The sequence below is a fragment of the Psittacula echo genome (assembly GCF_963264785.1).
Source record: "Psittacula echo genome assembly, chromosome: Z".
Classification (NCBI taxonomy): Eukaryota; Metazoa; Chordata; class Aves; order Psittaciformes; family Psittacidae; genus Psittacula; species Psittacula echo.
In genome coordinates this window covers 68,925,262-68,939,105 of record NC_137742.1, presented here as the reverse complement: position 1 = coordinate 68,939,105, position 13,844 = coordinate 68,925,262, and the positions used below count along the sequence as shown (strand labels likewise).

Here is a 13,844-nt window from a genome sequence, read left to right as displayed (position 1 = left end):
GAACCACACAGCTTGGCGTCATCGGCAAACTTGCTGAGGGCACACTCAATCTCACTGGCCATATCATTGACAAAGATGTTGAACAAGATCGGTCCCAACACTGATCCCTGAGGGACACCACTCGTTACCAGTCTCCAGCAGGACACTGAGCCATTGACCACAGCTCTTTGCATGCAGCCATCCAGCCAGTTCTTTATCCACTGAGTGGTCCACCCATCAAATTGATGTCTCTCCAATTTAGAGACAAGGATGTCATGTGGGACAGTGTCAAACACTTTGCACTAATCCAGGTAGATGATGTCAACTGCTCTGCCCCTGTCGATCAGTTCCATAGCCCCATCATAGAAGGCCACCAAACTGGTCAGGCAGGATTCCCCCTTAGTGAAGCCATGCTGGCTGTCACCAACCACCTCCTTGTTTCTCATGTGCCTTAGCATGCCTTCCAGGAGAATCTGCTCCAAGAGTTTGCCAGGCACGGAGGTGAGACTGACTGGTCTGTAATTCCCTGGGTCATTCATTTTCCCCTTCTTGAAAATGGGGGTTATATTTCCCTTTTTCCAGTAATCGGGAACTTCACCTGACTGCCATGATTTTTCAAATATGATGGCCAGTGGCTTAGCAACTTCACTCGCCAGCTCCTTCAGGACCTGCAGATGGATTTCATCAGGTCCTATGGACTTGTGTACATTCAGGTTTTTAAGATGGTCTCGAACCAGATCCTCTCCTGCAGTGGGCCTGGGGTCTTCATTCTCTCAGTCCCTGCATCTGCCTTCCAAGACTTGGGTGGTGCAGTTAGAGCCTTTGCCAGTGAAGACCAAGGCAAAGAAGTCAATTAAGAACCTCAGCCTTCTCCAAATCCAGGGTAGCCAGTTCTTCTGTTAACTTCCAGTGGGGGCCTACGTTGTCCCTAGTCTGGTTTTTATACTACATACCTAGAGAATCCCTTCCTGTTACCCTTAACATCCCTAGCCAAGTTTAATTCTAATTGGGCCTTAGCTTTCCTAACCTGGTCCCTACCTTCCTAGACAACATCCCTGTATTCTTCCCAGGCTGCCTGTCCCTGCTTCCACCTTCTATAAGCCTCTTTTTTCCTTCGAAGTTTCCTCAGCAGCTCCTTATCCATCCAAGGAGGTCTCCTGGCCCTCCTGCTGCACTTCCTTCCAGTTGGCATGCAACACTCCTGAGCTTGTAGTAGGTGATCCTTGAATATCAACCAACAGTCTTGGGCTCCCTTGCCCTCAAGGGCTGTATCCCATGGAACCTTACTAAGCAGGTTCCTGAAGAGGCCAAAGTCTGCTCTCTTGAAGTCCAAGGCAGTGAGCTTGCTGCACGCTCTTCTCACTGTCCTGAGGATCTTGAACTCGACCATCTCATGATCGCTGCAACCAAGGCTGCCCTGGAGTGTCAGATTTCCAACCACCCCTTCCTTGTTGGTGAGCACGAGGTTAAGCATGGCACCTCTCCTTGTCGGCTCCCTTATTACTTGCAGAAGGAAGTTGTCTTCCACACAATCGAGGAACCTCCTGGATTGCTTGTGCCAGGCCGTACCATCCCTCCAACAGGTATCAGGGTGGTTGAAGTCCCCCATGAGAAGAAGAGCCTGCGAGGGTTAGCATGCTAGAAAATACAAATCAGTCTTATGAAGGCCATTTTTCTTTTTATGTCTTGTCTTCACCTAAGTCACATTTAAAAGTAAATAGCATGTTGTGCTTTCAAGCTGTCATTGTTTTGGGGAAGACACTGCAAATAATAGAAAACAAACTTGTTTAACTGCTGAAATGCCTTTTCTTCTTTGAAGTAGCTGCTTTATTAACAACCAGTGAGGAAAAGAGGGAGATTAATACCTAGTCCATAACCCCAGCTAAAAGGCTTGTCCTGTAATTTCTTTTTTTTTTTTTTTGTTTTGTTTAATGGAATTATAAAATACAGTAAAAAGGGATCTCTGAAGATTATGTAGTCCAGTCAGAAGACTTGCTCAGAGCAAGGCTAATGCCCTGAGACCATGGTGCTCAGGGTTTGGAACACTAGGGTCTGAAAATCTTCATGGATTGAAATTCTGCGGCCTCCTCGGACAGCCCATTGCTGTCCTTACCTGCAATCACAGAGAAGGATTTTTTGCTCATGTTTGGAATCAAGTCACATGACATCAAGTTGATCATGTCACATGACATCAAGGGAAACCTGATATCATGTGTGACTGTTTTCATCTTGTCCTTTGTTTTCATCTTTGGCCTGTGTACCTCTTAGGAGGGTCCAGTTCTCTTCAACCTCCAGGGAACTGAAGGTAGCAATTCGATGTGCCCACTTTGCCTTCATCTCTGAGAAAAAGCACAAAACCTTCAGACCCCCGAGTGTCCTCCTATGATATGTATTCCAACCCCTTTGCTTTCCTTTTCTTCGTTAGCCATATGTGAGGCTATGGGGGGACTCTTGGAACAGCCACGGCATAGCATTAAGGGTTGATGCTGCTTTTAAATTAATAGTCAGTAGTAACAGTGCCAGATATTATTAAGAAATGGTCCTGATTCTGAGAAATCTCCAGGATCTCGCCAACAAAGTTTTAAGTTGACAAGCTGGTATTCTTTATTGCGGCGCCGAGAGACACAAGGGATAGCTCCTCCTAGCGTGTCTCATCCGAGCATCAACCAGGCTGTGATTATATTGTCCTTAAACGTACATATTCATCAGGTTACATACATTACATCATACTTTTAGAGAACGTCTCCTGCATGCACGCTAAAATGTGGTAGTGGGCTTTGGGACCCCTGGTGGTTATTTCTTCACTGCGTTTAGGATCGTTGTGATATCAGTAACCACCAGGGGCTTCTGGCAAAGCTTATCTTAGTCATTTCCTTTTCTCTATAGTTGCTAACAAAGCCTAAAGTCCTTGAAGTTACTTATTTACAACCCTATTCTTCAATCGACCCCATTCTTCAATCCACCCTATTCTTCAGTCAGCCCCATTCTTCAGTCCTTAACAAGATGAGAGTTTTCTCAGCTGCAGACAGAAAAAAATTCTGTACACGAATTTAAAATACAGCAATATTTTAAAGGTTAGCAACTGTGCTGAGATTCCCTTTTTTGACAAGTATAAAAACACTGCTGTGTAGCATAGCCCCATTCCTACAAGAAAATTTTGCTATTCTGGTGTGCCTAAGGGTTAAAAGTGACATAAGGTAAGAAACACCAGAGCATGCAGAAAGCAGCATGACTCTTATTTTGCTTATGCTGGAATTGATACAAGGAAAGCAAGTGCCTGGAAAACACAGGGTTAAGATACTTTTAACTTAGGTCTAAGATAGAGAACAATGTTTGTGTTGTAAGTCTGTGGTGTGATAACAGCATTTAGTAGTCTTACTAACAAGAGTGAATTCTTTCTTTCCATCCTTGTAATGAGTGACCATCCTTCTAATTATCCGTTAGTTTGGAGACAGTGCCTCCTGCACATCTGCTAGCTTGGGAGGCAATAAATTTTGTGGACAAAGGTCACACTGTTTTAAATCTTTGCCAGCTATCAGAAACCTGCAGATACGGCTGGTTTCAGCTAATTTGTGATTACTGGGGCATCCAAAGGTGAAAAGTGCACCCTGAGGAAAACAGCTTACTTCATATTGAAGACCCCTGCCCACATGAGGAAGACTACTTACTTCATCTTGAAGACGCCTGCCCACGACCATCGGAGGGCAGTGTGCAAGCGCCAAAAGGGAGGAGTCTTATGATAATGAGTACCTAAACTAATTGTAATATCCCCCCCGAACTCTCGGGAACCTAATGAATATGCATTTTTGTGTGTAATAAATATTTGCTTGCTTAACCCCTTGGTGTGCAAGTTAGGAGGGGTGATCCCCCTTGCACCTGGTGCCGTAATAAACATAACCTGCTTTGTAGCTGAGTTGTAGTCTGATTCCGTGCAACCTGTAAGGTTGAAGGACTGAGGAGGAGAGCAAGTAAGACATAAAACTATTCTAGAAAAGGGTGCCCGTGGCAGGCAGTTGGAACAGAATGGGCTTTGTAATGGAAACAGTCAACCTCCACTCAACTGCGGGTCTCTCTGGAAAACAAGCACCACCTGACGGCCCGCGCCAGCGCAGTGCCGGTAGAGTGGGGTTTGAGGTGCGCAGGCGCGGCCGTTCGCTGTGCGGCGTGCCCTGCTTCAGCACCCGCTCTTCCGTCTGCCGCCGCTGGAGGCTGAGGCCTGCCAGCAACCGGCAGGAAACCAGCCGTCGTGGTACCGGCCCTGCTACTGCCGTTACGTGCTGTGACGTGGCGTGACGCGCCCCATCCCGCCCCGTAGGCGGGCGGCTTTCCCCCCCCGCAGTGACCATTGGCTGCCTCCCGCTAATATTGAGAGCACCGTTCCCGCAGTAAGTCTGCAGCTGATTGGCTCGCCTCGCCACCACGGTGGGGGGGAGTGCTCGGAGTCGCAGGCTGGAGGCGATTGGCAGAGGGACCCGCCGATCTCCCGCCTCCCCGCCGCGCTACCGTGGCTCGGGCTTCGCCTCAGCGGGATGAGCCGCGTTTTCCCATGGAGACCAAACGGGCCGAGATCCCTAGCAGCGTCCTGGACGACCTGTGCAGGTAGCTGCGGAGTGGGGGCGCTCTCGGGCCAGCCTCACGCCCGCCTGCCCCGGCCTGCCGGCGCCCGCTGTCTTGTGGTGCCGCGGGCAGTCTGTTGCGGGGAGCGGGCTGAGCGTCCTTCGTCTCTTCCCCCCTTCCCCGGTGCATGGGGCGCTGGCTGCTTGGGACTGCTTGAAGTGCTAGGTGGGCCGGTGGGCCTCTGGGAGGAGTAGGGCGGCTTGGATTGGGGAAGGGGGTGGCCCTGGGAAAGGGGCGCCCTCGGCAGTCCCGCCGCGGCCGGGAAGCGGAAGGAAGGGGGTCAGTGCCTCTCCCTCGTCCACCCCGTGCTGTGTGGGGCAGCACCCGCCTCCGTCAAGGCTTCGTATCCTAGAGCGCCGCCCTCCCGGACGAAGCAGCCCCGCCGGGGACCGACTGCTTTCCTCTGCCGCTGGCACCGTCGGCAGAACCCGGTGTAGGGCTAACCCGGTGGCAGGGAAGAAGCCGGCCACGGACGTGGTGTGTGGGGTGTTTCTTACGGTGTTGAGAAGCTCCTGCTGCTGGACCGAGGCAGGTAGAACTGTGTCGGTGGTGCTTGCGTGGGTGAGAGAAGAGTTAGAAGTGTAAGATTGATGTGATGTGTATAGTGATGGCTTGATATGGTACTCTAGCGTTCAGAAGTGTGGCTTCATTTAGAAGCGGTGGCGGGAAGTCCACTTTGCTGATTTATCTCTGATAGAAGAGGATGGTTCAGTGAGACAGAAAAGGAAGAGCCAAAGGAATATCCTTCACTCTGAAACTGACCTCTCTTGCTTGTTGATCCTTTCAGGTTGAAGTGGTTAAGCTTTTCTTATCCTAAAGGCTGTACATTTAAATTTTCATAAAACATAGATTCTGTTTTCTTGGGGTTGGGGGCTGCACTTTTTCCTCTGAAGATCTCAATCTCTGACCATCTGTGGTGCAGCTCTTTGGACCTTTAAATTCACCTGTCACCCCCAGAACTTGATGTGATACTTAGCATGAAATTTTCCTGCTGTCTTAGCACCTGCAAAGAAGCCCTTCTGAAGTGTTTATATACAAGAGGGAAAGGTTATTAGAGATGAAAGATAGTCTGTCTATTTAATGGAATTACTGTTTTCAAAAGAGTGAAAATGCTTCGAAGTGAGAATACCAGAGGAAGCTAGAACTGCTTTGCTCAGTAGTGTTTTGTTGCTTATCTAATGCAGGAGTTGGAGTTTGCTATACACAAATGAATTTTCAATTCTCTAAATCTGGTCTCTGAATTGTGCTCGTTTCCATCTTGTCTCTTTTGGACTCTTTACAGAGAGATGGGACTTGTCTTTTAGATCCCTGCTCACATACAGATCGGGGTTTAAGACTATTTCAGAAAATCCTTGGGGAATCACAGTGCTTACAAAACTGAAATAGCCTGTCAATGTCTCTCCTGGGGGGTGGCTGATAGAAAGGCACCTGAGTAATCAGATCTTATGTTGTTATAGGGTCAGTCCCACTGTCCTATTGTGTGTGTTCCTCTGAGCTGCCGTCATCTTCTACCTTTGAAATGGTGTTTTGTCTTACAACTTGTACGAATGTAGTTGTGTGGGGTGGTTTTATTTAAAAATCAGAACAAAAAAAAACCCCAACAAAACCAACAACCCACAAACAACCCCTCCTCAACCCCAACCTTTCCCTCCAACTTAGGAAGGATCAGGGGCTTGTAGTTGCTATCTGTCTTGCTCTTAATCTTTTCCTAGTTCACCTCATTGGCTTTCATTAGTACTAACAGATCAGCCCTGCTTCAAATATGTTGCCTTGCTTGGACGTGGACAAAACAACTAAAAGGAGGAGCAGACTCACCATCTTTTCTTGTGGGAAAGAGAGAAGGGATTCTGGTATGCAGTGGGGAAGTGACAGGGCCTGATAGGCCTTGGCTCAAGGGAGGGGATAAAACAGTAAGTAAGTGAAAGATCAGTGGTGCTGTGCTTCATGCGATAAACGTGTTATTAAAATATCTGTCTCTTCCCACAGTCTTCAATCTATATATATGGTATTAGTGGAAATTTTGGAAGAGGTAAGCAATTTTTCATGCTCAGTTATTGAGAAGATTCAGAATATTTGCTAGCACAACTTATACTTAGTATTTATCTTTTTTTTTTTTTTTTTAATTCTGCCAGCAGATTAAACTTAAGTACAAAAATAATTTCAGTATAACAGGTTTGGAAAGTTACAGGACCCATACAAATTCTGCAGTATCTTTTTATATGAACTGTAGCAGTGTAAGCTGCAAATCTAAATAACTTAGTGAATTTTTAGGAAATGGCAATCGTTCACATAACTCTTACCAGGCTAAACAGTGAAAGCAGGCTGCTTTCAAATCAGGCTTGCCCAGCACTTCTGAGATTTTATTTTTTTAGTGAGTGTTTGCTTTTTTTTTTTTTTTTTTTGGTTGTGTAATTGAAAAGCAAAAAGCTAAATTAAGGCTTAGATGTCGGCAAAACAGAACTGTTGGTTTTATTTGTATCTTGAGAGTGCTAGAATACCTGTCAGACTTCTACGCTTTGTCTTTGAACAGGAATACTTTCCTTTGCCCTGAAGCAAAAGGCCTGGATTCTCTGAAGAAAACTCTTCAGAAGTTTGTGTATGCAGGAGATGCAGTCAGCATTACTTCTTACTGTATCTGCCATTTCACCTGCTTGATACACTTCACATTTGATACATTTACCTGCTTGATACATTTCCTTATGACAGAAAGACTATCAAGATCATAGAACGACTTGGGTTGGAAGGGACCTTAGAGCTCATCCAGTTCCAACCGCCTGCCACAAGCAGGGACACCTTCCACTAGACCAGGTTGCTCCAAGCCCTGTCCAACCTGGCCTTGAACCTTGCAGGGATAGGGCAGGCACAGCTTCTTTGGGCAACCTGTTAACAGTGTCTCACCACCCTTACAGGAAACAATTTCTTCCTAAGATCTCATCTAAATCTCACCTCTTTCAGCTTAAAGCCATTCCCCTGTGTTCTATCGCTATTTACTCTTGATCTCAGTACTCTTGTTTTGTGCACGTTCATTCACTAAGGGTGGAATTTATCTTTCCAATAATGACAGGTCTGCAAAGTATAGTTCAGCAACTGATAATGTATTGCTGAATTAAAATGGGTTTGGATTTTATTTTGAGCTGAAGCACTTCAGATTCCTCACATAGGCTAGACAGGCTGGTCAAAGAGGCTCCTATTTAGCTGCTTGGATCACTTGCAGCTGTTCAACTAATTCAGCCAATTAGTCTAAATAAGAATTCCACTGTTTAGGGCAGCTACAGCTGTTTTAATGCCTGCAGGTAATTCTCATGGCTGTTGCCAGCTCCAAAGGCATACAAAGGTGCCTTAGATGATATCTTAATTTTGTATGGCTTGGGGGGTGTGGTGGTTCTTTTGTTTGTTTGTTTTTGTTGAGCCTGGTAGGTTAAAAAAAACCCATGAAGTACTGCTGGATAACCTTTACCATATAATCAAATACTGAAATTTTAAAGCACTGAAACCTGTACTAAAGAATAGGTATAAGCTGGCTCTTAAAAAGCTGGAACAACCTCTTGCAACTCCCCCCCCCCCCCAAACAAAAAACCCCAAACCCACAGCTTTTCCCAACAGTATAAAATAACAAGAAGGCTTTTATATTCACCTGTTGAGATCTCTGTGAGAATTGAGTATAAGTGATAATGGTGGTAGTGGTTATTGTTAAATGCTTTCATTGCAAAACCATTCTCTGAAAGATAACAAAAATATGATTAAAACTACTAGTCTTAATGGACTTTCATTTATTTTATTTTTTTTTTTTCCCACAAGCTGTCACAGTTTTTACTTGCTGGTAAACTAAAATTAAGAGAGTTCTGCACTTAAAATTTGTATTCAGAGTAAAATGTTACCCACCCATTCTCATTCAGAGAGTAGAATTGCCAGCGTGTGAAAACAAGTTGAAATCTAAAGCTGGGTATATAATGTCTTAAAACATTTGTTGAGTTCCTAGGCTGTTTTATAATTACACAGTACCAGGATACACTTTGTTCTAGTTTGGTAAGTTATTGTGTGTTTAAGCTTCAGTGGTAGGACCACTCTGACCCATTCTGTTAAATAACAGGTCACAGATATACATGTCATTTTTTTGTCATGCCGGCTTGTGCTACTGAGTTGTCATTTACTGAATAAGTGGAGATAAAAAATCTTGATATACTTTTTGGGGCTTCTTAGTGCTCTCTTTCTCCTGTAACCAAGTGCTGTTATCCCATCTTTTGACTTCAGGACTGTGGTGGGTTAACCTTGGCCTGCAGCCAGATGCCTGCCCAGCCACTCCCCGTTTTCAACAGGATGGAAAAGCTTGTGCCTCAGGGAAGGTTGTATATCAGTTTCCATCATGGGTAAAACAGACTAAACTTGTGAAAATTAATTTATGTTGTTGCCAGTTAAAATGGATTTGGATAGAGATAAACAAAGGCAAAAAAAAATCAGATGCCTCTGACCTTGGTGTTTGTGATACCGTTTTACACTCCTTTTCTCTATTCCTCTGCTTGTCTGGCATTCCTGGCCTTTCTTAAATACACTTCTCTAGAGGCACCAACGCTGTGGCTGCTGGCTTCAGCTTTCCCCTGCAGTGGGTCTGCTGGAGCTCGCCGTGTCCGGCCCCAGGCAGCTTCTGCCTCTTCTCAACGAAGGCCACCCTGAAGCCCCCTGCTGGCAGCACCTGCTCACGTGTACCTACCACAACCTAGAGATGCCTGGTTTTAGCACTTCCATCACTCTAAGGAGCTTAGGAGTTAACTTTGTGATTAATAAGTAGTGTTCTCATTGGCTTTACTCATGTTACTTATTCTGAGCATAATGATCCTTATTCCTCTTTGGTACTACTGCATATTGTATCTTCAGATTTGTGTTCAGCTGCAGTGCTGGGCAATAAAACACCATCAACTAGCTATAAAATAGACCTATTCTTTTTTACCTTTACAGCAGCTTTATAGATAAGGGTTGCTTTCAGCATAATTGAGCGTTCAAAAATAAAGGAACAGTTTTGTGGGGTGGTATTGCCAATAAAAAATTGGCGAGTAGGAAAATCATGGAATGGATTGGGTTGGAAGGGACCTTAAAGATCACCTAGTTCCAACACCCCTGCCACAGGCAGGTGTGCCTCTCACTAGACCGTGTTGCTCAAAGCCCCAGGCCAAAGTCTGCTCTCCTGAAGTTCGGGGCAGTGAGTTTGTTGCACACCCTCCTTGCTGCCCTAAGGATCTCAAACTTCACCATTTCATGGTCACAGCAGACAAGACTGCCCTTGAACTTCACATTCCCCACCAGCCCCTTCCTATTGGTGAGGACAAGGTTGGAATATTGTTGTTGAAATTAATAAGGTTATTTTTGTAGGGGCATGTATCTGCTTCTTTAAGGCTATGTAGTTAAGGACTTTTTTCAGGGAAAATGGAATAAGGAAAGTAGGAAACCATAAACAAGACATACAGGGGCACAATCCTGAGGGAGGAATGATAAGGGAGGCAGTGATGAGAACCAGACATGGCATTGATTAATGAGGGGAGGGGTGGGAATATTCCAGCAAGCTTATTTGGGTACCTGCTTCTGGTAAATGAAGGGAAAAATGAGGAAATTGGAATCCAAAATATATAGAGACAGACCTAAGAAAGCAGAAGTGGAGACTGACAAGAACTAAATTTGCCAGCTGCACTAATTGATAGGCTATCAAGAAACCACAGACACCTCAGCCTGGGCTTTGCATCTGGTAAGACTGTAAACCAAGGCGGGGGTTGGAGGTGATCATCCCATACTGTGGGCTGGAAGAGGTGCAGCAGGGGAAGCGGAGAGGGGGCAAAATGGGGGTAGGCAGAAAGGGGTGCAAGAAGAGCCAGTTGTGTGTAAAACTGGGCTGGCCAGTATGCTTGTCTGGCTGAGCCTTTTGCTTGATAACCTTGGTCTGTCTTCTCTTGCATCTTCTTATTAAATCTTTTCTTAGTTTTCTCTCTGTGTAATCTCACTCTCCACCCCATGTACATGTATGCTGCAAGGAATTCAGGCATGAAGTGCCAGCTAGTGATGAGAGCGATTGTGAGAGGATAGGGTGTCAGCTACTGGAGTGAGGGGGGTGTCTCAGTGCCGATTACCCACATAAGTGGGGATCTTGGCTTCCAGCTTCTGGCACAGTGAGTGTCCTGAGAACTAGTTACCGTGGGAGAACTCTTGTGAGTGAGGGGCAAAGCGCTAGTGGCTGTAGCAGGACCCCTGTTGTGCACGTGTTCACAGGCAAACCTCAGGCTGGACCAGCCGGCTACACAGGGACTTGTGTGATAGGTATGAAGTCTTGGGATCTGGGCAGGAGTATTAGGTGGACAGAGGGAGCTGTAGTCCCCCCTCCATGAATGTACGTGTGTTTATGAACCTGGAGAGTGTCAAGTGTGCACTAGCAAACCTCTGCCTGCACTAGCAACCTTCTGCTAGAAGAGTAGGGTACGTGTGTTTATGAACCTGGAGAGTGTCAAGTGTGCACTAGCAAACCTCTGCCTGCACTAGCAACCTTCTGCTAGAAGAGTAGGATACGTGCTGTGTCTCTGTGGTTGCTTCATGTGAGCCGTCTATGCAGGTTCTGTTGAATGCAGCACTTTGTGGCAGCTGAGACAGCCGTGATAGTCTCCTCTGTGTGTGTGTGTCCCTGGAATTATGTGCTGGGCTTTGCTGTTGTTTCAGCCTGCCAAAGGGAAAGCTGCAGCCGTGTCCCTTAGCCTGGGCAAGGACCCCTCGCTGGGGTCCAGTGGCCAGGCAGGAAGCAGTCCTTGGACAGAGTGGCTAGAAAGGCAACCACTTTTGACATCCTGTAATTATACTTGTCAAATTTTATTTCTGGTTCTGGCATAATATCATTGACAGAACCAGAATTTAGCTGTTGGTACTCAGGAGCTGAATGTAAAAGATCTATGTCAGATGCTTTAAGTTCAATGGGGTAGATTATCTTAGATTTCTAAAAAGAAAATTCTGTTGATCTTATAAATAAATAAAGCTTCTTCTGCTTAAACAAGCTGTCACACAATGCTGCTTACGCTTATATCTCTGGGACTCTATATATTTGTGCCCATGTCTGAACTAAAGCATAAAGTAGACTTGAAAAATAAACCAATTGTCTGTGTTTTGATAGGATTGTATTGAATATTAAAATCTACTCAATAGTTTACTGTGGTTTTAAGTGAAAATACTGTGTTCAGCTTGTGTCCAGACAAAAATGTGTTGATGTCTGTTATCAGAGTTTACAGGACATTTACTGGACATTTAGAAATGCTTTAATTCTTGTAATATAGCCATTTATGTAAGATGTCCTTACCTTCCCTTAGGTAATTTACAAAGTTTATTGTAATTGTCTTTTGTGAGAGAATATCATGATCTTGATATCCATCTTGATTTAAAATGTTGTTTTTTCCTTGATGTGGAAACCTTCTGCTGTCTAAACTGCCAGGAAGATCTGGGGGTCTGTTGCTCTGTTCTAATGGATCAGGAATTACACTGTTGCATGCATTTTTGTTGTTAGATCTATTTAAGTTGATAGATCTGGCTAGTTGTCATGGTTTAAGCCAGTCGGCAAGTCAGCCACGCAGTTTCTACTCCCCCCCGCCTCCCGAAGCGATGGGGAGGAGAATGGAAAGAATGTAACTCCCATGGGTTGAGATAAGAACAGTCCAGTAACTAAGGTATAACACAAATCACTACTGCTACCACCAATAATAATAATAATAATAAGAGAAATAACAAGGGACGAGAATACGATACCACTCACTGAAAACGAGCCCGACCAAGCAGAGAGTGCCCTTCGGGGTAACTCCCAGTTACATCCCAGGCATGACGTGCTGTGGTATGGAATACCTCTTTGGCTAGTTTGGGTCAGGTGTCCTGTCCCTGCTTCCTCCCGGCTTCCCCTCCTTCCTGGCAGAGCATGAGACTCAGAAAGTCCTTGGTCAGACTAAACATTCTGACCAACAACTGAAAACATCGGTTTTATCAGTACTGTCCCCAGGCCGAAAATCAAAAACACAGCTAAAAAAAACTACTAAGAAGGAGGAAAAGTGACTGCTGCTGCTGAACCCAGGACACTAGTCTTACTCTTCTTTCTTTCCTTGCAGCCGATTTATTTTGCACATTCCAAGTGAAGAGAGAGATAATGCAATCAGAGTGTGTTTTCAGATTGAACTTGCCCATTGGTTTTACTTGGATTTCTATATGCAAAACACACCAGGATTACCTCAGTGTGGGATAAGAGACTTCGCTAAAGCTGATATCCTTTTTCACTGTGATTGTTTTCTGTCTTGGTGGCTAAACTGCAAACTGAATATTGTTAATGAAATATCATACTTGCAGCAGGAAAATGTCAGTTTGTGTTAGTGATTATAAGTTAGTACTGCTACCTGTGTGACTTTTATCTGTAAATCGCTTCCAAAATTTTGTGGCATCCACAAAAGAGATGTTTCTCAGACTGCTAAAGAACTATGAAAAATAGTCAATTTCTGATCTTTGAGGTTTTTTCTTCATGGTTGCATTATGGCAGATGAGGTGGGTTTCAGAGATGAGCTGTTGGAGCTCTTCATGTCTCCTTCATTTAATCCCCTTATAAGTAAGTAGTGACATAAATGTTAATATAGCTGAGGGTGGTATGTATTCCCCCAGTGGTATGTATTTGTTGGAAGTACTTACGCTTGTTCCTACAAAGCAGAAAACAGAAACATGTTGATAGGAGAGAGGATGCATTTATTCTGAATTCATATGTTTGGCTTCTGCTTTTTTAATTGCTTACAAGGGTCACTGGAATGTGCACTATATAACCCTTGCTCGAGGAGAAACTTCTGGCTTTAATCCAGCAAGTGTTTGAGTTTTAAACTTTTCCTGTATGTTCTTTATGTGGAATTGGAGTTTTGCTTCTAACTGTCATGGTAATATTGTTTGTGGTTTCATTGCACAAAATACTTCACAATATTATTATCTGTGGTTTCACCACACAAAATCTCTGTTTGAAAACTAAGATTTACTTCTTGAAAAACTACAGCATGTATTTTAACAATAAACTGTAAAAATACGATTTTTTGTTGCTCAATATGATGTAGTTATTTTTTATTTTAGGTATGGTTTTAATTATAAATATCATTTCAGACTGAAAGAATTCTTCTGGTAATTGTAGGCAGGAAAGGAAACATGCAATGTAATTGATGTTATTTGTTCATTTCACAGAATCAGCTCAGTTGGAAAAGACCTTTAAGATCAAA

General features: G+C 44.5%; 1 protein-coding gene across 3 annotated transcripts in view; it reads left to right on the top strand.

The window, feature by feature from the left end:
* The first annotated feature begins 4,389 nt into the window (after positions 1-4,389).
* The window catches only part of DCP2 (decapping mRNA 2), a 28,376-nt gene continuing 18,921 nt past the window's right edge, over positions 4,390-13,844 (top strand). For all 3 annotated transcript variants that reach the window (XM_080637644.1, XM_080637643.1, XM_080637642.1), the window contains exons 1-2: positions 4,390-4,578; positions 12,711-12,862. In XM_080637644.1, the coding sequence (XP_080493770.1) occupies positions 4,526-4,578; positions 12,711-12,862 (205 nt within the window). In that variant the 5' untranslated portion in view covers positions 4,390-4,525. The remainder of the gene's footprint in view (positions 4,579-12,710; positions 12,863-13,844) is intronic.